The sequence below is a fragment of the Simochromis diagramma genome, unplaced genomic scaffold (genome assembly GCF_900408965.1).
Source record: "Simochromis diagramma unplaced genomic scaffold, fSimDia1.1 OVJJ01000545.1, whole genome shotgun sequence".
NCBI lineage: Eukaryota > Metazoa > Chordata > Actinopteri > Cichliformes > Cichlidae > Simochromis > Simochromis diagramma.
The window spans coordinates 3956002-3981540 of record NW_024387371.1 but is presented as its reverse complement, the minus strand read 5'-3'; the positions used below and the strand labels follow the sequence as shown (position 1 = coordinate 3981540).

Sequence of the window (25539 nt, the reverse complement as noted above, 5' to 3'; positions counted from 1 at the left end):
TAGCAGCTCAAAAGGCCAGAAAGGCAGTCCGTCCTCTGTAATATGATGTTTTTTTTTGTTCAGAAAGGTTTTCTGTAGCCACAAGAAACTGGTTGGGTACATGTCCTGCTTATACTAATAGGCTGCAGGCAATAAGTTGACCCAGATTAATGGGGATGCAAGGTCCAGTTCTTGGACATAGGCTTGTCTGCCCTTTTTAGCTAGGAGACCTTTTTGGGGAGCAGGTGGGGGGCAGCACAGTTGAAGAAAAAGGAAGCTAAGTTCAGCTTTTGTGAGACATTTTGATTCACACTGAAAACCTTTTGAATTAACATTTGATTAACATTAACCTCGACTTTTCTTTTGGTGAATTTTCTCTTTTATAGTCTCAGAAAACGTACTAGATTGGCTGAAAACAAAGGCTACATTTCTGGTGAGTTTGCCAAATGCCAGCCAGTATTGAAATTGTGTGAGCCTCAGTCTCATCCCGTAACTCCACATGTCAACAAAATGAAAAGTTCTGTTTAACATCTTTGAACTTCTGTACCCACATAAAGGATTTAAACCCCCCTGGCCTCACTGTGGCAGATGAAGTCTTTGCTTCAGATTATCACAAAGAAAAAAAAATTCAATGTACATCTGTTAAGACATACCACAAACCTCGATACTATTCAAAGTAATCAGCAAAATGCATGACTAATGGTGTATTAATATAAATGGAAAGTATTTTGCTATTAAAACACCATCTGTTGAGTCATGTTAAAAAAAATAGTCGCTTCGTTCTTCATTTCTTTTTTTCTTAACACACTTTTCTTAATACTTGTCCCGGTCACCTGGAGCTTCAAGTCGCCTATATGTCGCACATGCTACCTTGTTTTAACCAACCCTGACCTACTCCATTTACTCAAACTACGCACATTCGTGCAACTGGTTAACTGGAGAAATCTATTAATGAACATATGTTAAAGCTACATGCTTGTAAAGCGATGCTGGAAGTTTGATGGCTGATGTTTGACGAGTTTGCCATATGTTTGGGCATACTGTTTCATCCGACCATAAAACTGCGACGCCTTCGCAATAGGACATGGATTTGAAATGTCGGGGTCCTCGGAAAGACGTTAGCAGTGCGTCTGTTTGATCCAAAGCGCCAACGAGTGTTTCTTTAAGTGCGTGTGTGGAGTTTTCCTGCACCGAGTGATAGGAGGGGTTGGAGAGTGACGCTGGCTGCGCCTTGGTGCTGAGCGGAGCGCTCACCTGCAGATGAGAGAGCCGGGGAAACTCGGGGCAGCACACTCACTAAGCGCGCAGAGGGACGTAACTAACAGTCTGACCGAGAAAGGGGGAATAATTTTTGGAAAAGAAAAATACGAACCGACCCTCTTTCTGGTTCTTTTGTCCGGGCAGCATTGAGTCGCTTCCTCGCCACGATGAGAACTGACTTCGCTCTGGTCCTGACAGCAGCCCTTCTTCTTGACACATTCTGGGTAAGATTTCTCATTTTTTTACTAAAGCTTCTGATACAGCACATAAGCTCGAATAAAGTCATGCAGCCAGAAGGAAGCCGTGGTGTGTGTTGGTACAGCAACGCGGGGCTCGCCGTTATCCCCCTACAAGTAGGCACGCTAATTGGTTCCCTAATGAATTTCAATGTATAAAAAGAAAAAAAGTAAGTCTCGAGGTCCGCTCCGTATAAGCCTTGTCAGTATTTCTCTAAATCGCTGGCAGGTCATCATCATTTGTCATACACAACTTAAATCACGGCACAAGTTATTCACCCAAGGTGATACCTTTAATCTTTTTTCAAACTGACTTGGTCATGTCGCTTATTTAAGCTACAGCCCACCATCCCCTTAAGTTTCACTTGTCAAAAAAGCGATGCCTTTGCAAAAGTTAACTTTAAAGTTATGTAGTGTTTTTCAGCCTTTTTCGTCATTTCATGAATCCAGAATTAAGTCGGCGCCAGTGGACTATTAACGGAGCTCCGAGTAGCTCCTAAATCTTTCTCTCTCCGCCGCCTCAGACGGAGGCAATTGCTCTCCTGCTATATGGATATCGGAAAAAGACTGAACAAATGTTGTGCTCCTGCGGTATGCCCCCGCAGTGTGTTGAACCTCCATTCCTGTCCAGCCAATCTTGCTAGTGTGTGTGTGCGTGCGTGTGTGCGGGCGCGTGCATTTGCTTGTGTGCCATGGCTGTAGTGGGTCAGATCGTTTAATTTAAACAACAGTGAGCCCTAAATGCTGGGTGCAAAGTTGACTGCAGACCGTTTGATTAGTGCGCACAGGCGTGCTGCTCCCCCCTCATAGCCATGGACCTCTCCGTTAGTACAAGACCCACAATAAGCAGGGAGACAATTATTCTGCATTCATGCAGGTTTCCTCTGTGCGCGTGCTGCCTGTGTGCGCGCGCGCGTGTCACTTAAGCCTGAGTACAATACTTTTAACTACATCTGTCCTCGTTTTGTCTGGGGTGGTTTCTTCATGGAGCGACTAACACAGCACATTTTATCACTGACATTGGACTGTGTGACCATTTAATCAGCATCACATCTAGCCACAAGCAGAAAGAGTTGATAAACTTGTTGAATTTATTTCTGCTAACTGTTCTTTATGCTGCTTTTCTCCAAAGCTTGGAGCCAAAAATGAGGAAAGAAATCAATGGAATCCATGTTTATCGATGTCTTTCAATGTATTTTTTTTTCTTCCAGAGGAATAATGGGGTGCACGCTTCCAAAGGTCCCTGCCAACCTGGCTTCTCACAAAGCTTCTACTCTGTGCTGATTTCAAGGGATGTACTGCAAGGTCAGGGCATACTTAAAGGTAAGCCCTTTAATTAGCAAGTCAGTTATTTTGCATTCTGTCAAGGCTAGAGAGAGGGTGAGCAAAAGACCTCACTGTTTGCACTGAAGGAAGTAAAAGGAGGTGTGTATGGTGATGTGTTTTCTTTCAGTGCTTGGCCACGTTGCTTTTAAGATTACCGAAGCACCACTTGTGCATTTGGAAAATTGTCGTAAAAGTGGAAATGTAAAAATAACCATTTTAGTCACATGGGTATGTACATGTGAAGCTCGTGTGATGTCAGAAATTGCAAACTGGAGCAATTTTGTGCTCGTGATTACCCTGGTCTGTTGTTGCAGTGCGATGTTGTAAAAATATAACTCATGTAGTAACACACATCCATGCATTTGTTTATATTCTATGCAATGATGCTGTAAATGTTTGCCTGTTACTTTTGGGTTATACCCGCTTGCATTTATTTTTGTGTTTTTGACCTTGTTCAGTGTCTTAAGAGTATTATCATCATCTTTATCTTCATTACCGTAATTTTTAGCACTATCATCTTCACACTCTGTCTTTCCCAAATGTATTTGTATTGTTCCAATTACACAATGAGCCAACCAAGTTTGAGGGCCCTATAGTGCAGGAAATGGAATCGACATCCTGTGTCTAATCTGGCACTGCTCCTGCCAATGTGGGCTAATTGCAATTCTCTATTGATTCCAATGGTTTTTTTTCTCATAGCTCAGCTAAGCTGTATTGTTTTGCTGTGGGCGCACAATAGCTCTTTTGTGGGTCGACTGTGTCTTCGGCAGCTGCGCGGTATATATTTCTCACTCTCCTTAGCTGTGAGAGACCTGCCGGGGATACAGCTGTCTAGACTCTCTTTCCTGAGTGTGCGCGTGCACAGACGCACGCACACATACACCAGTGAAATTTTGATTTAAGGATATATAAAATGATACAGTACATTATTTTTTTGCTTGTTTTATGTTATCTGTCTGTGTTCATTGCTGGAGTGATATAAGAGCGAAAGAAGATATCAGCTTGATTTTAGTGTTTCATTAACTTCAGCATATTATATCTTGGCTGGGAGTGGGATTGGATGCGGGACATTGTCACTGGCAGTGAACTTGCTCTCAGTGTGGTAGTGATGTCTTCAGCCCAGCAGGGGGTGTCAACACAATCACAAACAATCACGGAATGAGCCATCACTGCTGCACAGAAGCCATTTATTTCACAGAGCATTATTTATCTAGTTTGGTCTCAGGTAGATGAAATTGTCTCTCTTTCTCACTCTACACATAAACTAATCTTTAGTGGTCTAACATGGTTGCTTTCAGTGTTAGGAATTCATTTTACCACTAACAACAGAGGCCTAAACATCATTTTCATGGCACTTTCCCTCCTAATGTAAACCATGCTAAAGTCAGGTTCACGCGATCACAGCAAACCCATCATGATATCTGCTCATAAATCAGATTTATAGTTTATTTGCGAGGTTACTTTCAAGTCACACGGAAAGCACATTCTTAAAGTTTCGCATTCAATAGTTTTCATCGGCGTTGCTTGAAATGTTCACAGCTGCAGTGTCATCTTCATGTGTGTTTGAGAATACAGCTGCAGTGGTCAAGCAGACACACACACACATTTAGACAAGCACACACTCACTCCATGTGATTTGCAGGACTCAGGCAGCTGATTTATAGCTGGTAAGGGTGTCACTGGAGGAAGGCAAGGGAGCAGCTCTGGAAAGACTTTAATAATAACATTATTTAACCCAAAACCGTCAGATAGGGGCAGAAGTAATGACACCCACTCAGGCACACATGCGTGCACACAGACACACACACACACACATATATATGTATGTCTATATATATATATATATAAATAATTTGTGTATGTGTGTGCTTGTGTGGGAATCTAATCTCACTGGGGAGACTAATGGGGAGGACAGAACTGGGACCTTGACCATGATGGGTAGAATGCCTGAGCCCACAGAGCAGGTCAGTAACCGGAGATGGAAGGTTTTACAGTTCACATTTTATAATTTTCAGTTACTCTGATGACCAAAATTTCCTAAAACAATGTTCAAGGCCACAGTGAAATCTCTTTGTAAAGTCAAAATGAAATTTGTATGGAACCCCGATATTCCAAAGTTTGTGGAATGTTATTTATTTATTAAATTTTTATATCGTGGTTTACATTTGACAAGAAAAACGTTATTGGCATGTTTATAGTCAGCCATCAGCCATTTATATTTTCTTTCTTTTGGGTGGTGTTAGTTTGGTCACTTAGAGATTCTCAGTCCTCCTCTTTGTTTTCTTCATATTATTATTATTATTATTATTATTATTATTATTATTATTAGTAATATTGTTCTTGGTCTTTTTGGAACAATGGTGCTCATTTAGATCATCCTCTAAATGTTCTGTGCATTGTGGCCAACTGTTTCGCTGACAAGCACAATCTATCCAATAAACATTAAAAAGAATTAATTCTGCATGCTGCATTGTTCTGGCTGTGGGAATTGATCTGCTCTTTATTTATCTGGAAACCCATACCAGTTCCAAAGTTAATAGCTGAAACACACATTAAACAGCACACTGCATAATGGATTCTGATTGATTATAAGGCTGCTCTAAATGCAACACTTTTGAGGATTGTTATACATTTAACATGCACATATTAGCAGCACACTCAGTATTGATAATGGCAAATGCCATGTTTGTCTTTATAGTTATAGGAGGGGTTTAAGAGGGTGAGTTAACGTCTTTAAAAATGCGAGGTCTTTTTCAGTCTCTGTGTGTGCTTTTTCCTAATATTGTTAGTATATGTATGCATGACACATCGAGTGCTAACGATGTCCCGTTTTTTATGCCTTGTTTTGATCAGACCTATGACAGCTTCTCCTAGCACATTATTCTAAGACCTTTAACACTGAATAATTACTTGTAAAATCAGTATAACACAAGTAAACACAACTCAGAGAAAGGTCCTATTTCTTCTCTGTTTCTGCAGACAAAGAGTGAGTTGTAAAATAATTTAAAGTGTTGATGCTTGGATCAACACATTTGGAGTTTTTGTATCTCGCAGATGAGAGAGAAGCTATGAGTTGGACTCAAGCCAACCCAATAGAGATAAACAGAGCTGGTGAATGTAACCTCATCCCATGTGTCCCTGCATCCCTTTGCTGATTCTGTTCCTGGTAATGAAAGCCAGGGTTGGTGGTTTCAGCTCAGTGAGCCCACTCTGCTGACCTTGGACTTTGTTTGGGTTACTGGTGGTTTTGGGCAGCCCTCACTTTCTGTGTTTGCGACTGTGGTGGTATTTGTCTGAGTTTAGTGAGAGAGGAGAGGGAGAGAGAGAACATGGGGACATAGTTGATGAATTCTGATATGCGAGGTCCTTCTTTTTTGACATGTCAGTACCTGAGCTTTAAGGATGCTGACATCCACGGTGCAGCTTCTCAGAAAGAACTGTAGATTTTTCCTGCAGTTGTCACTGTTTTTAGAACCTCCACTGATGCTCAGATTCGTGCTGAAAACGAGACCCCTCCAGTGATATCAGCCAGAGCGTCTGAATGTCTCTATTAAGGTGACCAGTTCTGTTTTTAACAGAATGGTTTTCCTTTGTCCCGACTCATAAACATGTTTTCTGATCCACAAAGCATTCTTTCTCTATATCTCATACTCGCTCTCTCTCTTCCGCTCCCTCCCATGCGCACACATAAATATACACCAGCTCTCACCTTAGACAGGGATGCTACCATTCAGTAGAAATTCCAACTTCAGTTAATGCCGTATAAATCTATGACTTGCCTCTCTGACCCACATCCTTTCTCTCTCCCCTCAGTGCCACTTTTTTCTTGTCACATTTATAGTATTTTCTAGCATACTCTGAGTTTTGCTCATTTTGAGAATGCCCTAATACGAGCAAATATACAACAGAGAACTTCGAATTCTGAATAAAACAAAACGTTAAGAGCTGTAATTTTTTTCCAGGATATTATTTCCCGAAAATCTCTCCCAGCAGCCAACTCGAAGGCCCTGGGTGATGAGTCTCACATGCCTCGGTTAGTGAGGCTTTCCTATGAGACTTAAGGTGATTTTTCAAAATCCAATAGCTGGGCTGTTATTGCTATAGGCTTTGCATTCTTAACATCATTTTTCAACTTGAAGCTCAGAAGTTGATATACAGTAAGTATCAATTTCACCCCCAGTTTAATGCACAGAACTATTTTCATATGAAAAAAAATGGCACGCCATTACAAATACACTAACAGATGCTGTGCCTTACAGGTTTTAATAATATGCCATGCATTAGGGTAACATTTCCTGCCCTTCCTGCACCATTTTGTTTTCTATCCCTACACCCTCAAACACAGTTAGATGCTTTTGATGACCTGTTTTGCCCCAAATCTCTTGACAAACAGCCTGCAGTTTTATCTGGATCGATAGCAGACAGGTGTCCCCATGGAGATTAGATTTTGCAGCCAATGCTGATGCAGACTTTAAGAAGTTAAAAAAAAAAGACGTGGATATCAAATGCTTCATGATTGGTTCATTATTTATTAACTCTACAGCATAGTAGCTCCAAAAGTAGTGAATAACTTACAGTAAAAACATTGCTGAACTCTACAGTACCATCTACTCTGCTGTGATGCTTGCTGTGCTGCAGATAATGAAGTGACTATTTCAAACAGTGAAGTTGGAGCTGCTGGAGAAACTATGTGATTTTGGTCAACTGATATATTGTACAGGTCAAATTGGAATAGTTGATGCAGTAGTCATCTTCTTAAATCATGCACATTGTTTTCTTTCCTTTGTTACTAGTTTTTATTCATTGTATCTCACAATATTCTTTTGAGTAATCCTTTGGTTTAATCAGCTACTGCCAACAGTTTTCTACATATCCTGTAATCATTCAAGGCCCACTACATTTTGTTATATGAATATGTAAATCTAAAGAAGGAAAAGAGCTTTTGTTTTTTGAACTATTGTCTAACAGTTAAAACATACACTGCAGGAATATCTCATCAGTTGTAGCGCTAAGAAGAATCAGTGCTGCACTCTCCCATAAAACTACCAAATCTTTCTTATGGTGCAAAATACCACACAAATCTTTATTCTGTCCACACCATCTGTTTCAATCATTACATGGTTTATGGGTAATTTTGTAAGGATATTCAGCCATCGAGAAAAGATCACACAGTCCTGTTTTCAGTGGTTATTGATTGCAGAAAAGCACAGGGCTGACATTTGTTGGACGTTTTGTAAAGCAGTGAAGACACTTCAGGTGCTGGTTTATGACCGTCAGGCCAAAGACTAATCTGACCTCAGGGAGCTCTTACAAATATCCAGTTGACATTTATTTACTTAATTTGCAACCTCATGCGTGATTTATAGCTGTTTCAGAGAATTTTGTGTGGATTTTTCAGAGAGGTTCGTATAGATGACTTAACCACATGGTTGAACATTTCTTCCCCTGTTAAAGTCTAGACGCAAGTGGTTTATGAGATTAATGAGGAGCGTTGGTGGGATGAGGGGTACACCTGCAAACCTGCCCTTTGATGAATACTATAAGGCTTGGGAAATCATGCGGCGGAGTGGTTATGTGCTTTTGCATGCTCGGTGTGTGCATTTTGTCGCCGAATGTACTGTGCACTGGGGTGGTTGACTGGTGATCTGTGCATAGCAGGAAACCTCCAGATTTTTCCAAGCTGGTCATTAGAAAGGCAAGCAGGAGGGAATGAGAAAAGAAAGAAAGCAGGTGGAGGTCATTATTTTTTAATGGGATTTTTTGACATCTTCTCCTTTTGTTTGGGGAGGAGGGACAAGGGTGACAGGGGTAAAAGGGAAAACGAGAATGAATGAAAAAATGTGAGAGACTTCCTGCAGATTGAGTTACTCGGTGGTGTGTGTGAACTCTGTATCCTTGTCATCTGCTTTGTACATTAAGAGACCTCCTGCCTTGGTATGATGGGTCTTCTGGGCTTCTACAGGACCAAGGTTATGGCCCTCTTGAAGACATTAAACCCATTTAAATACTTTGCTTGGGCTCTACCTCTTTAATGCACAGATGGTCTGCATGGGCTCTGAAGGCTGTAAGATGACAAGGGGACACTACTAGGGCTCTGTCTCCTGCCCTCCCTCTGTCTTACACACATGCACATTTTGTCTAAGGTTAAAAAGATTATTTTTTTCCCCTTTTCTTTTCTTTTTTGCAGCATAAAGTCTAAGACTGCGGATGAGCTGTTGTAAGGTGTTCCTGTTGTCTTTGGTGAAATAGTTTTTTCACAAGGAGCAAGAGGAATGCAAGGCACTCCCAGGGCTGCTCTTTTGCTGCAATGTGGTGGACAGGGATTACACCAGCAGGATAATGATAAGCTTACAAGACTGTTTTCTCTTTCCTCAAGAGTCACAGTGACCATGTCTTTAAGCTAGGCTACTGCGAGAGAGGAGAGTGAAATAAAGGGTGGGGTACAGAAGGACAGACACTTTCCTCTGATCAGGGTTGAAAAGGAAGTATACGATAAGGCTCTGTTCCCTGAAACAGCCAGCATTTTAGCATTTATGGTGCTATTTTATGCTGTTCATTATGAAAAGACACAAAAGGAAAAACAGCAACACATTATGATACTTTGAGGCTGCCCACTACTCTACTGTAGCTCTGGCCTACACCCAGACACTGTTGTGGTCTAATCCTGCCCACTCATTCTTAATTCCTCAGTTTGTCTATGGCAGGATTTTAATTAGATCCTAATTGATTCACTTGGAAATCAAGTCACTCTGAAAGCAACCCAAAAAAATGACAATCCAGCTGCCACACCTCCATCACATTCTCAATTTTTTTTATGGGAAAGCAATGTTGTTGAAAGACACAACTACCATTTTCTAGTTGAGGATTCTTTTGATGTACTGCTTCAAATTTAATTTCTATTACTGTTTTAGCACTGAGATAATTAAATATGCATGAGCTCACTTTGGATGATTTGTCTCTCCTCAATTTTGTTAAACTTGAGTTTTTTATAACAAAACATAATTAAATTTAAAATAGTAAAATCTCATTTAGGACTATTGTGTGAAAATATTTCATAACAGCGGTATGAAAACAATATTCCCACCTGTCTCGTCAGTTTGCCTAGTTTCCCCAAACTGAGATCATTATTTTTAATTAATGGACTTTTGTCCATTTCGCACCCTTTTCTAATCAAGAGTAGATGTCTATGATCTCTTTGTGGGCAGGGCAAATCCAAGAGCATTACAATCTCATATCCCATTCCCTTTGCTTAAAGATCCCTTGTTTTTGGTTAAACTAAGGATGGAAGTCCTCAGAAGACATGGCCGCCTGATAATCATTAATTGTGTCTTGCTCTTCTTGCGAACGTTCTCCATTAAGTTCTTAAGTTCAGCACATAGGCGAATCATTGCCTCTGAACAAGGAAACTATGCGGGGACACAGGGGACAGAGGAAGAAAAGGATAGCTGGGGAGCTGGGGGTCGACAAACACAGTGCCAGTAATGTTAATTAATCAGAAGACAATGATGAGTCCCATGGTGTCTGGTCCTACGCTATTCGACAGGCTAAAAGCTAATAAGGGGCTCACAAAGGCGCTTTCAGAGGAGCCCAGGTCTTTGCAAACAGTTTCTGTTGATTCATGTCAAGATAGATGTTGGCTTTTTGACAGACTTTATTGATTTCCCCAAAAGGGGAATTCCCATTTCTCTCAGTAGTATGGGGCTGTGTTAGCTGGTAGAAATTTCTTTGACGTTGTTTTCAAATGTTAAATTGTTTCACTATTGTGGGCAGTTTACACAAATCCTTATCTGTCAGCTATTATTATTTTCCAATTATTAAATGTAAATTGTTACAAATTTCAATCCAAAATTAAACTATAATGAGAACTGATATCTTAAGAAAAACTACAACTATGAGAAGAGCCAGTAAGCATTTGCTTTACACTTTTCTCACTAATGAACACTAATTTAATTTTAGACAGTTACTTATTAAGCCACTTCTTCTGTCAAAACTGCAGTTCTGCATTATTTTAGTATTGTTATTATTTAGAATCAGAAGTGTGAAGCAGAATAAGTCATCTCTGATCTTTAAAATCTGATGCGTAGCTCAGCTTTAATCGATCGTACATGGCCTTAAAATGTTAGATATTGGTGTGAATAATTTAATAGGTTTCCACATCCATGTGGGCATTCATATACTTCGTTGTGGTATTCTAGTGTGTCAAAGTTAACACAGTTAAAACCCCGTGCACGTTGCTCACAAAGTCCAAGACAGGCAGTAAATTTGAGGTTTGAGATCTGCAGGAAAAGGAAACTGTTTGCTTTTTTCCAGAATATGATTTTCCTAAAAATGATTTTTAAATTCTGTGATAATATAGTAGAAATCGCATAGTATTGTGAAACTCAGTGTTGTTCCTCTTTCCCTATAAAATTCAAATGCGTTCAAAATTCTGTCAGACATATCATTATAGTGGCAACTGCTCTCACTGAGTGTTAATAACTGGGACATAGTCAGTTACTCAGTCAACATTTGCACAGCACTAAACAATGAACCTTATAAACAGGTGAAGTAGGGCTGCACGGTTTTGCATAAAATGAGAATCACGATTTTTTGGCTTAGAATTGAGATCACGATTCTCTCACGATTTTCTTTTCCAATATAAATATTTATTGCACTTATTAACTGCACATCAACTTCGTAACAGTTGAGACTGAACATAAAAACAATAAATAAACATAAAAACAACAAATGTCTCACGTTTTGTTGTTGCCGCAAAATGTTGTACTGCTTGAAATTCCGTCTCCACCGTTGCTCGACGCTGCGTGTATAGAGCAGGTAGTGCAACAATAGAAAAATAGTTGCGGGACGGCACTGTGTAGCGTTTGTCTAGGGTGTTGATCATTTTCCTAAATCCCTTGTTTTGCACAGTGTTGATGGGAGCCATATCTTTGGTCAGGTGATAAGTGATAGCCTCGGTAATTTCTTTGTGCCTGCGGGAGTTCGACGTGTATAGGGAAGGTTCCTGTTATTGATGTTTGGGTGGTTGACCGGGACGGATTTTCTCCTGTCACTTTCTCGTCATCCCTGACGTGCTCTCCGTTGTTTTTTCCCTGCTAATTTTAGCATCACACGGCACAGCTTCTGTAACACGTGGTATAAGGCTCCGCCCTTGTCATTTGTTGAGCAGGAAGAGTGAGCGCTTGTTTTCCTGCAGATTACGTCCCGGATCAAAATGCGGTACAATCGTCGTCGTCTTTTTTTTTTTTAATCGTTGTCATTTGGAAATGAGATCGCACATACGTATGAATCGAGATCGCGATTTTCTAACGATTAATCGTGCAGCCCTAAGGTGAAGGTTGTTGGATAAAGGGTTATAGTGCAATTCACAAGGATGTAGTGAATCTCTTGTGGATTTCTGCAGTGGCCACTAGTCTAGCACTGTGCTTTAAAAACATTCAGCTCAGTTTTTTACAATCAGGATTTGTTTGTTGCATTCATGTTCACATTATTCACTTACTTCATCAAAAAAAAAACAAAAAAAACAACAACCCACAACCATGAAGAATATTAATTTGTTGAACCTGCAGTTGATTCCAACATCAAGGTCACATGCTTATCCTAGAATACAGTGGATGATTGCTGTGGAGAACTGTTACTTTGAACCCTGAGTATAATGGCGAATACTGGTTTTTGACAATGTAGCATTTTTGCTTGTAAGACTTAAAAAGCCCTGTGATACTGTTGGTCAAACTCTATGAGACAGCCATTTCAAGCCTTGGGACCAACACGTTTTTAAAAGCACACTGGCCTGAATCTCTTTCTGCTTCTTCTCCCTTTCTGACTGTTGTCTCTTTCTGCACATCAGAGGAAGAGGCAAAGAGCGAGGGTAATAAAAGGCCCTGCTTTTCTCCTCTGGGCCTGGGAGAATGTAGAGTAGCAGATAAGTTGTCTAGCTCTGAGTCTGAGAATGATCAAAAACAAAGTGAATCCTGTGGCCGCATAGGGAACAAGCTCCTGTGAGGGAGTTGGGGTAAAGAAGGGATGGGGACGAAGGGAGGAGAAATGGTAGAGAGGAAGAAGGGCTAAAGGAGCAGCCATGTTCAAGGGAAGACAATATTTGCTCATCTCTGAGGGAGAAGGGATGAGAAGATGTAGACAGGCTGGAAGGCAAGCAGATGGACTACTTTTGCTGCTTGAAGCATGGACACGATAATACATAAATACTCATTCATTCGTAGGCTACGTCGCAAAATTCTGGTGGTCTTGCTTGACGATTGACATACTCTGGGCCGGTGTGCAGTCAAGATAACGAAGATTGCATTAACCTCAGGACATTTTACTCACAGTTAACTGAATATTACACATGCATCTGCTTTTATGTAAACACACACATTGTTGATTGCCCCTAGAGGCAGGAGGTAAGGCCCCGGTCTGCGGTGTGATTACCCTACATAGAGAAATGAAAGGATTACAAAGCGATGGTGTAATCCAGCTGTCAATCCCACACCTCATTAGCAAGCATGGGTTTGAGAACCAGCAAAAGCAAAGCGGGGGGAGAACGGGGCAGGGAGAAGGTAAGGGGGAAAAGGGAAAGGAAATAGCTAGTTAGAGTGGGAGAGGAGAAGACGTAAGTAAGGGAGGAATGACAAGGATAAGAGAGTGGGAGCAAAAGGAAACCAAAGAAAAGAAGGGGAGGAGTAGAGGTAACGTTCTCGCTATTCTGTTCAGGGGGCTCTGCGGAGAGTTTTTATTAAGCTTTCATCTGCCTTTCCTCTCCCCCTTTACCTCTCTCCTCTTCCCCACCCCAGCAGCACTAACAAAAGCAGATGCAGGGAGTGCTAGCCATGTCAGTCACGTCTCAAACCCACAGTTCTGCTTGTAATTCCCCGATTAATTAAGAACAGTGATTTGTTAATTTAATTGTAGGTGTTGGGTCGTTTTTTCATCCCCCTCTCGGTTGCTTTCTTCTGCCGCTTGCTCCCTATCATCCTCTTGGCAGGCTAATTTGCCCTGCAGCTTTGAGGAGGGGAAATGAAAGGTATAGCAGAGGAAGCTTTCAGATGGTTTATTAAGAATTGATTTGCCACGGTGGCAAAGAGACAGACTGTAGGGAGATACATGCTGACATGCCTCCCAGCCAGACACCCCCAGGTTGTGGGAGAGCAAGAAGGATTTTTTTTGGTTTTGTTGGGGGGGGGGTATTGTCAGGGTTCCTCGCATAGTGCAGATCTGGATCCACTGAACTGCCAGACACGTTGGTTTTTCAGCTCTACACTGGTGGCCAGGGCCTTCCGTATAATCAAGTAGTCGGTAGCTGAGCATAGCTGTAATTGAAAACATCAGCACACTAGCACACCCCGCTGAGAAACATCTGATTTCTGTTGGTTATAAATGCATACACTTTCAAAGACTGTGGCAGGGTAATCTGGACAAAATGACACACCTTTCACAGCAGCCAGCTACTATTTAACAGTTTCATTAGTGCCAGGATCTTTAATAAATTTACATTAGCAGAGACTGTCTGTTCTAAAAGAAGGGTTTGGCCACCTGACTCGCTGTGTGTTGGCTGCAGTGCTGTCATATCGTCATGCTCATGAGCAGACACGCACCGGACAGCATGGGAGGCAAGAGATAGATGACAGATCAGAGGCATTAGAGCTTCAAAGCTCGGGAGAGAACAGAGAAACAGAATCCCCTGCAGCTAGGAAAGACAGCTAAGGAGGCAGTGCATCTTATCTTTAGCAGCTCATCTCCGCATGTGCACACAGAAGCTCCTGCCCCTTCATTTACAGCTGGTCAGACACCAGAGCATGAAAGCTTATTGACTCTCCAGTCAGGTTTTTCATCCCTGCATGTTTCTTATGTCAGGTGAAGTTGTTGATTCTATTTCCAATCTTCACGAGTTGATTGGCCACTGCTGCGTTCCATTTCCTCTCATCACAGAAGCGTGGCATTTCTCATTATCCCTTCACTTAATTTATGCACAAATTATTCATAGTTTGGTAAATCACAAAGTTTCGCGACAGCAATCTGACAGTTCCCGTTGTGTTTTTAAGAAAATGGCTTTGGAATCAGGAATTTGTTCTTTGTTTGTTTTCGCATAAGCGTGTGCGTTTATTTATGGGAAAACTGGTGCAAGTGCAAAGCCGTGTGTAATTGTGTGTGCCAGCTGATGAAGACTTGAGAAAGTTTTCTCTTCCTCTGAATGAGATGAACAGGATAAAATCGAACAATAATGCAGAATAAAGACGTTGATGGGGATGCTGATAAAAGACTTGGCTTCATCATGCTACGGTATTCACAACAACAACACTGATGAAAAGGATTTATGGAACAGCGTAGTCACACCATGTGACAGGCAGCATCTAAGGGCTTTTATGATATCTACCTTATTAAATATGTAAAATGTACACTCAATACAGGTTTCCTATAAGATCACTAAATCATAGCTGTTACGTTTTTTTAAAAGTCAAGATAAAAAAAGAAAGCGTTTCTTCTAGCTACTTGCTAGCTTTGGCTGTAAAGTGTGTGTGCTTTGCATGCTGCAGTTTAATGACTCTGTTTAGTCAATAAATATCTTAGCGCTGTGGTTCACACCTACCAGCTGGCAAGATTTTGATCCAGGAATTTAAATAACTGTGGTCTACCACCTTAACAGTAATCTCGTCTCTGGCCAGAAAAACCTCGGAGGAGGGCTTGTCTTCACAGGGGAAGGTGGGCAGAAATGCTGACTCGGATATGATACCCAGTGGCCAGAGAAAATGGAGATAAATGACACTGATTTGAAGGGCACAGCTCATTTCTGTTTTAGCTAAGAAGGTAGAGTATTCGTCATACTGTAAATGCTTCTTCTTAGAGGAAGACACATCTTTCATCCATTGGATCCATAATTCTTCTCAAGCAGCTATAGGGTAAGGTGCTCTAAATCAAACTGTGCCATAGAGAAAAGGTCATTTTTCTTTGAAGCACACACATTTGCATAAACATGACTGCTGCAGTATGCATTGCAGCATCAGTTTACCTTGCATGAGATTTACGGCGAGAGCCACTGCACGGAAAATATCATCAAATCAGATATTTTCATTGTCATTTATTTCATGCCAGTAGGCCGCTACAAGTTTACTGCCTCATCTCGCTTGTGTGTGTGGTACTTTTGTATGTCAGCATAGAAGTGATTTGTCCTGCAAATGCAGACTAATGAATTAGGCATCCTGCTCATGGGCTGATATTATACTGGGTAGCAGTTCTTTTGATGTGATTAGCTCCATGCACTCTCTTGACAAATTGGGCTGTCCTTTCCTCACAGCTGAAGCACTAATCTATGCCAAAAACAAAGGAACTCTTTGCACTTAACAGAACACGTAGCTCTCATTGTGTATATTAAGATAGATAGATGTACAGATAGATGGATACAGAACTGTTCTATAAACTAGTTCTTCAAGTAATTTGTAATACGTACACATATGACTACACGTATTGGTAAATTTCATACTCATGCACTTTGTAATGGATGCAGAATGAACCCTGTCAGGAGCAACCAGGCTAATAAGCTTCGGGGAGTGATTTGGTGGATTCTTTTTCTACCTCAAAAAGCTGAAACAAAGTCAAAAACCAGCGAAGGTGGTTAAGCATTTTTCCAATCAAACAAAGCACTGTTGCTGGGCTAAGGTTTGCCCTTATTGCCTTCAGAATAATTTTGGTTTGCCCTCACAGGACCCTGAAAAAATTCCTTGTGTGACCATAATGAATGAATCAAAATTTGTGAACTCACACTTGTGAGGCTATCAACATCCAGCTGACTAAAGTAATGGAGTGGATGGCAATTATCATCATTGATGGAATGAATCATTGACTGATTGTCCTCAGTATCCTGTCAGTTTTCTATTATTCTTTTTTACTATTGCCTCTATTTCAGGTGGTTTTAGTTTCTTCTCATTAACAGAATTGGTTTCTTTCATCAGCTCATTGTGACTAGTCTTAGTCCAGTTCCTGTTGCATACAAATACAAATGTAACAAATGGATCAGCTTCACATTTTCTTGTGAAATGGTTAAAGATGGATGTGGTCAGTTGTAAATCCACCATCAAGTCTGAGTGTGTGTGTCAGAATTTGGATGTGGACAAGCACAATCATGCTTTCTAACCACTGAGTGTTTAGACAGAGAACACCGCAGCGCTGAGGAAATTCAGAACACACACAGCAAATTATGTTCTTCTTCATCTGTTTGCAGTCAGATTTATCTTGGAAATGAACACATAAAACATCCAGCTCGATCCCCCTAGCAGCTTTAGGAAGACTTTCTAAATATTTAACTTTAATTTAGATACCAGTTCTCAGAGGTAATTGTATTGCAGGACTTGCTATGAAACTTTTTGAATAATGGAAGTCCATCAGTTTGGCCACTTAAGATAGTGTTTAATGAATTAAGCGGGCCTTGGATGAGTGACCTAAGGTGGAAGACAAAGAGGTTGTATATATTACATCCATCTGATGGGACGTCTGCACATTAAGCATAAAATATTCTCATATCATCATCATGGGAAAAGGGATTTGAATATGAACTTGAAAGAACTGGCTCCTCTTGTGTCTGTCATCTAGTATTTGACCACAGAGCAAGCTTCCTGTGGATATTAAGGAAAGTGAAAAAGTGTTTGTAAAATTGGACCTTGTATGGTGGTGTTATTATTGTTTTTGGATTGTTAATAATTGTTGCACAAATACAACAATGCCCCTATATCCACACCAGAATGTCAGTGCAAGTCTGATACCCTCATTCAACACATACACACACACGCACAGACACACACACACACACACACACATACCAGTCCTTTACTGTGGCAAGTGGAGACTGTTATCATTGATTTTCTCTTTTCTCTCCTCGCCTCTGTTCACTCACTGCAGCGCCTCCCAACTTATCTGGCTCTGACAGAACAATGCTGCAGTAGGAGGGCACTCAAGGACAGATTAGATTGTTTGGGGATTCTCATTTCTCATTTTTTCATACTTTTGAGTCTATGTGTTTCTTTTCTGTTGCACATTCCTACGCCTTTGATATTGTTTAGCCACCTCTATCATTTACACTTGCAACAGTTTGCCTCGTCTTCTCTCCTTTTGACTGGAGAATAATCTCAGACTTCTTATTGTACGTCTTCCTTGTTTGCCTGTGCGCACTAGTTAAAAATGCCGTTAAGGTTAACACGTGTGTTGGCATGTTTCTGTTGGCATGCATGTGTGTGTGTTGCCTTCCATAGTGCTGAGTGTTTGTGGTAGTAGCGCCTCCTCTGTCTGAGCCATGGTAATTACTGTGCTTCACTGCATCTGTAGAAGTCAATGAAGCTGAACTCATTGTCTCTCTCTACATGGAAGTCAACAATTGTGTGAATTCCCTGGTGACATCGCAGTCACTACTAAACCAGCTTCCTGCATTTTTTATCATTCTCAATGTGTCTCAGTTTGCTGTTTGTCTCTCTTTCTCTCTGTGTGTGCCGCTGACTCTCGGTGTGTGTGTGTTTATGTGTTTATTATTTCCTCTTCTCATTCCCAGGGGTAATTGGGCTTAAGAGTGTATTTTTTTTTTCCATGTATGTATTTCTGTATTTAATTTGAATCATGCACTTTAAATCTATTTAAAATTGATAACAGCAGCTTAATCTGATTTCTAAAACAACAGCCAGAGGACAACTCAGTAAAACTGCATTGTTTTCTAAAGTGCAGTTTTAGCATTCAGTGTAATATTTCTTTGCAAATATAAAATGCTAACACCCAGTTTTGTATCTGTTAAACAGTAACTGTTTTTGGCTGAAATGGAGAGAAAATGTTACGCTTAAATTTACAATTTTAAACCACTGTGGCCACAGTGGTGGTTTTTTTTTCTCCTTTTTTTTAATTGGCAAATTGCCATTTGTTCTCGATTCCATAGTCGTGCTCGTATTTAATCTTCACATTGCAACGCATGTGATGGCAAATAGGTCAGCCTCATACCCATTCGGTGGAGTGTGTATGCATGCGGGAGAGCAGATCTTAAAAAGGAGGTTAGTTGCATGGAATGTGTGTAATAGGATGATGAACTCTGGCCACAGTGAGATGCTGGATGTGATTTAGACTGCGGTTGCTCTGGTTAGCTAATTGCTGTTTGGGATGGGATGAGATAAGATGCTATGCGATGTATGGCCACTCAGTACTGGGATGGAAGGTTTTTTTCTGAGTGCGGAAAACTCAGCGAGTGATATGTTGCCGTGGCAAAAACACAAGGTAACACTAATCATTAATTAATCCGATGTTTTCCTTTATTAACAGTATACCTGTCTCAAGAACAGGTCATTAGTTAACAAATGCATGAACGAGTTAAGGAGAGTAGAGATGATATTGTTTAGTATATACAATAATATATTAACCAAACCAAAGAGATAATTGGGCCATTATAATTGAAACCAGTATTTTCTACTAGTGAAGATGGAAGGTGGAGAGTGTCACAGTGAAAGGATGCAGATGTTGTTAACTTAATTCCATTGTTCAATGGAGTGTACTTATACCCGCTTAAACTACACACGCAATTAGTGCGGAAAGAGAGAGGGAGAGCGAGTGCTTTGCATGCCAGTTGCATACTGTGTGAGTATTTTGGCACCAGTTAGCTTGCTTTTGCCATGTTTAGAGTGTATAAATTGGTCCACAGTTCTGTGTTGGCTCGCAAACTGTCCTCCTGAGTGTCCATTTGTTTCCATTGTTATGGCTCCTTAATAGACCAACTGTGACATTTATCTTTAAAAGCTACTTTTAAGGAAGTTTACTTAAGTCAGGGGATTTTTTTTTCTCTTTTAACGGTCTATTTAACCTCAAGTATGCATAATTTCTGAAACAGCCAGTGACCAGTTGATACTGAGAATGGAATTTACAGGAGAAGTAATACAAGGCTGAGGATCTTAGCTCTCCACTTCTCTCAAGAAGGGGCGAAGAGGTTTTATTGTTTTGCAAAACCAGATATTCAAACAGGAAATGAGGCTAATGTTATCATATCGTAAAGGGAGATAGAGAAATTGTGCCGGTACTCCTTGTGGAGATATTTTTGCTGACCATGGCCTTTACCAGGAAATGTCACACAGAGCACTCAGTCATCAAGGGCCATACTCAGGGCAGGCCCCTAGGCTTCCGCAACCAAATTGAACATAGTACAGAAATACCAAAATGTCTACACCTTGAATCTTTATCATGTAAAAAATACAAACTCTATCTGAAAGCATGATTCTTAGTTCTTAAAATGTTTGTTTTAGTATGAAAACATTACAAATAACTGTGAAGGTCCTATCAGTTCTTGGAAGATAAAAAATAAAAGGCTCTTTTATGTTATGTTTCTTTCTTGAGTTCTTTCTGCTTATTCTTACTTTAATATGTCAATACAGCTTACTGTTGACCTTTTTTTTTCATTAGACAGCAAGCGTTGCTTTAAGACCATATTTGCAGGATCAGCAGAAGGCTTAAATGAAACAAAGCCTGTACTGCATTGTAATAGTCTCACATGACATTTGACTTATTTTTTTGTGCTTTTGTTTGTAGTTTTGCACTGTTGTTCTCTGGGGGGAGAGGGGAATAGCCTGCTGAACTAGGCCAGTGGAGACTGACATTTAAATTCAAAGGCTAATGGGATGCTTGTGTCTGCCTTGCGTTTTCTGGCTGATTGTCGGGATTCTCAGATCAGCACTGACTAGCCCACGCTCCTCTTCTCAGACCGTCTGGAGACCCAGTGCGCTCTCTCTTCAGACGCTTCATCTTTTTTTTGTGCCAACTTTCTCAGTCAGTCTCCATGTCTGATCAGTAGTAGCTGAGGGCAGTCTGTCCGTCTCACTGGTGGATGCACCTGAAGACTTTACTCATTTCACACTGAGAGAGGGCCATGGGGAGGCGGCAAAAGAGAATCACATTGTCTCTCCTAATGGAAGCCGGGGACTTATGGAGCTCTGCCCTCAAAGTGGTAAAGCAAGTCATTCTACAGACCGGCCATTTATTCTGTCTAAAGGTTCATTTATTCTGTCCCAAGGCTATGTTGCGAAAACATCTCTAATGATGATAGTGATACCCAGTGGGTTAAGATGTTGGAATGATCTTTCCTGTGAAAAGTCTTAGCATGACCCTTTCTTTGGCCCTAAGGGGCAATGCTGCCTATTGGAGCCAGAAGACTCATTTGACATAGCTCAAAGGCTGTCCTAACCCCTGTGGTATACTCATATATCACTGCTGCACATTCTCAGAATACTATATCATCTCAAAGTCCTTAAGTACTGCTCTCCCACTGACATTTTGACACTGTAGGGTAAAGGATGTGGCCAAAGTTTCCCTACGCAACTTGAGCGTGCATATAAATCAGATGTGATACAAGATTCTGGGATTCATTTTTGAATCATCGTGCTTTTCAGTGTTGTAGACGAATTCCACACCTTGCGGACCTTCACCTGAGGTATTACTCTTACTGTTGCTGTGCTGTAATGTATATCCCATATGGAAAAGAAATAGTAAAAACATACATGATTTACTCATGAAAGTGGCCACTTTCTCATTACTTTCATATATTTTGTTAGCAAGTATCCAAAACATACAAGTTTCATTATATAATTTTTCAAGGGATCTTATATGTGTTTTCACTCTTGTATGCTTTTCATACAAGTTTCATACAAGACAGATACGAACTTTATAAGATTTATATATATCTTTTCCATATGGGATGTTAGGGTAACAACAAACATTAACATTTAGCAGCTAACATTTGGTTGCAGTACAACTCGAGCTTTACTGCTTTGCTCAGGTTCTTAAGGGAGCAGTGTGTTTTTCGCTCCTCATTTTTAGACAGTGGCTGTCAGATTCTTATAGATGGCTGTTCTAACCTTCAGGACATTAGTACCCCAGATGGTGAAAGGACAGCTGTTATCAGAGAGTTCATAAATGTTAGATCTTCACTGTACTAATAGAATTGCTCTTCTCCCAAAACAGCAGTAAAATCTATAATATAAAAAAAGAGAAAAAAGGGTTAGAAGGGAAGAAATGGAGAGAGTGAAGGAGAGGTTTGTTTTGCTCCTGAAAATATCAATGTAATTAGGGGTAGCATATCATTTACAAATCAGGCTTGACATTTAGGATGCTGCTGGGTAATAATGTAGAATTGTATTTCACTTGTGTGATGAGTGGAATGTCTTCTTGATTGGAGAGAGGCAGTGTGCATAACGCAGCCCTTTTCCTAGGTATCACAATTAGTTCTGTAATACCAGATGTTATATTCACTCTGTCCACTCTGTTCAGCCAGCACTCAAATCTAAGTTGCAATCTCAATTCCCAGTCAGTCCAGTTGCTCACAATAGAAGCTTTAATCAGAATAACAATACTGTTTTCCCCCTAATTTGTGGAGGTGGAGGTTCTCCACCTGCTACTGCTACTTTAGAGCACTGTGAAGACAGTTGTCACTAGCAGCAGTAAAAAGAGGTGGCATTGAAGCCTGTCTGACCACAGGATGACAGACTCTAAAGTTGAGGTAGCTGAGAGATATTAAGGACTACCTAAAGCTGGGCAGTGCATTGGATGTTTGAAACATCAAGCTTTAAGCGACTCACATGGATGTCTCCATTCTAACAGCTGACACTAAAGCAATTTTCACCTTATGGCAGGTTTGTCCTCTGAAGTCTTTTCTGTGCCTATACAGGAAACCTGAGTGGTAGTGAGAGAACCTCGAACCATCTGTTCCAATCATATCACTTTATCTGTGATCCAGTTAGGCTGTGGCATGTTACTAAGAGATGCGTCCCAGATAGAGCATAAAACATCAGCGCAACACTGCAGTGCTACATCTCTCCCAGGCATACACAGCGACAGAGTGGATGTCCTTATAAACACTTAGTCAACCAAAGTAAAGGCTATGCAGGACAGGAGTGACTGCAGCCTCTGAACATCTTAGAAATTGGCTTTGCTAACAGCGGGCCCCTAAAGGCCGAAGATTCGCTTAAGGAAAAAAAATCAAATCAAATCAATACATAAATGCACAAATAAGTGCAAGTGCGTGATAAATAATCACGCAGTAGGTTAAGTAATACATGCGCATTACCAATAATTACTTTTGTTTTTTATAACTACAGATTCGGTAATAAGAGCAATCGATCTTGCCGTGCTTTTGGATTAGAATTTATGATGTTTTCTCATAGCACAACCAGCGAGAGCTAGCAGTTATTTATCTACTGCGGTGGGTAGCTGAAACGGACCGTCATACAGCTGAAGGGGGCATTCTTACCTTAATACAAGACTGGCCTCCTTTTGCTGCTGCTGACGGATGTGCTCTTATCATTGGTTGCGAAGGTCTTCACTTTGGGTTAATCTAAGTGTAAAGAAATGTGAATAAAAGCTACAGCACATTTGTTTCCTTTTATAGATCTGCAGCCTGCACTCTGATATTCATACACCTACAGTGCTTGACTCATTTAAAATAACAGCTAAAATTGAGCTCGCATAATACTTTTGAGCATTCACTGGATTGACAAATTCAACATTTCTCAGCCAGAAATGCCCAGACACATTGCCAAGCTGTGATAGGTAATTTCTAAGGAAGTCGCCTTATCTGCCTTCCCTCTACCTTAAGCACACAAGACCAGAAAAGTGGAAAAGCGAGGACAGGAGATGAGAGTAGTTGAGAGAGGAGGTAGATACATGCAGTGTGATCTGAGCTGCAGCTGTCTACCGGAATCTGCTGCTTTGTCCTGCAGACTGCGGCCCACACTCGAAATCCCTTATGGACTAATCTGGGTCACCAGTATATAGCGAGCACAGTGACATACAAGAAAATCTCCATTAGACTTTATTGAAAATGATTAGCTGTTGAGAGGGGGATGAAATTTACAACAAATGTTTATGCATTTGTTGTAAATTTTGGATTTTGACTTTGGGTGGCCTTTTTATAAAGTAGCCAGTTTAAATGTATAAAAAAACAACAACAACAAAAAAAAACACTACAGTGAAAAGGAAAAGTGCTTGCTGCCCACACATCAGCCCAAGTGAACATCTGTCATGTTGATGAACTGTTTTTGAAACCATTCCTAATTTGTTCATGCATCCTTTTGGAGGAGATGGAAGGAAGGGAAGGACACAACGATTATTATTTGTTCAGTTCAAATCTGAGCTGAGCGTGGTTGAATGAAAGTGTACTCTACAACCCACACTGTAACAAGCTGAGAATAGATTGCCCTTTTTTGCTTTTTAAAGCTGTGAAGCAGATGTTGCATCAGCACCGGTAGAAAAGTCCAATATAAGACAATGAGGAAGGACAAACCACTTACAGCACATGTACTTGTTTTCGCGTCTAGTTTTAACATGAAGTTATGATAAATGATATGATTGTCAATTTACTTCCTATAAAAGAATTTAATCAACCTCTAGACTGGACAAGTATCTCCCTCCACATCCGTACTGGCATTGGTACAAAAGCACGTGATGGTTCAGGGAAGCTGCTGATTAACTACTCATTGTAGAATTCAGAATATCATGCATGATATTCTGAATATAGCTGGAACCAGAGCTGGAGGTGGCAGAGTTGAAAATGCTAAGATTTTCATTAGGAATGACCATCATGGACAAGATTAGTATATTGGATGGACAGCTCAGGTTGAATGATTTGGAGACAAAGTTAGAGAGGCAAGGCTGAGGTTTGGACGTGCAGTGGAGGGATAGTGAATATATTGGAGAAAGGATGTTTAAGATGGAGCTGCCAGGAGGAGGAAAAGACCGCAGAAAAGATTTATGGATGTAGTGAAGGAGGACATGCAGAGGGTTGGTGCGAGAGATGAGGATGCTAGGGATAGGCCGAGACAGAGACGGATGACTTATAGATGACTGTGGTGACCCCTAAAGGGAGCCGTTTTGGATTTTTTAATTTCACCAGTAATAAACCAGTTGCTCTATAATGGAAAACTTTTAGTGCTACTTAAAGAAGATGGACCTCTATTTGGACCTTGGATTGTTTATAGTGTTCATCCATAAAGTACATTTTTGCTGTTTATTATACAGATTTCTATCCATGTGGTTAAATGCTGTCTGTATGTTTTGCACAGGACATGGCTGATCTTTCCATTAAAATCTTCTGTTTCATTCAGTTATATTTGCTGTAATATTCCTTAGCATGAAATATAAGTATTGTCACATACACCTGTCCCCACATGTTTGTTGCAGTCTACAGTAGTGTAAGAAAATACCTTGAGTTTAGTTGCTTGAGAGGAAAGAGAGACAAGAAGAAACAGATGATGCAGAATTTTCCCTGTTGACTGAGGCATTTCTGAGAAACTGATAATCTTTTTAGTTGTGAGGAGAGGATCAAAAGGAAGAAAAATGCCGAGAGGGCATTGCTATCTATCCATCTATTTGTCTCTCTTTCTTCCCTGTCGCTGAATCTATCTCTGCATTTCCCACTTGTCCTGCCTTATTCTTTCTGGCCATTCATCATATTTCCGTGTCCAACTGCATTCTCATCACTTCCTTTCTCTTTCGTCTTCCCATCTCACTCCCTTCTTCTTTTCATCCCTATCTCCTGTCTTCCTGTCTTGTCAAACAGGCCTCTGGGCTTCTTTGTCTGTCAGTAGAATTTCATTGTCATGCAGTATCATTCCTGGTCTTTTTTCCTCTTACCTGACATCCCTACTTGCTTTCGCCCCTCTTACTTACAGGTTGTCCTAGATGGGGTATAGTACAAGGTATGCATTTCCTGTGGCATTATTGTGGTTTAGATGTAGTGACCTTT

The 25539-nt window shown here is 40.6% G+C and overlaps 1 protein-coding gene across 2 annotated transcripts in view; it reads left to right on the top strand.

Annotated features, from left to right (window-relative positions):
• The first annotated feature begins 1079 nt into the window (after positions 1 to 1079).
• LOC120719269 (cadherin-4-like) overlaps positions 1080 to 25539 on the top strand; it is a 238095-nt gene continuing 213635 nt past the window's right edge. The window contains exons 1-2 of one of the 2 annotated variants that reach the window (XM_040008362.1): positions 1080 to 1463; positions 2687 to 2798. In XM_040008362.1, the coding sequence (XP_039864296.1) occupies positions 1407 to 1463; positions 2687 to 2798 (169 nt within the window). In that variant the 5' untranslated portion in view covers positions 1080 to 1406. The remainder of the gene's footprint in view (positions 1464 to 2686; positions 2799 to 25539) is intronic. The other variant, XM_040008360.1, reaches the window with a different exon arrangement.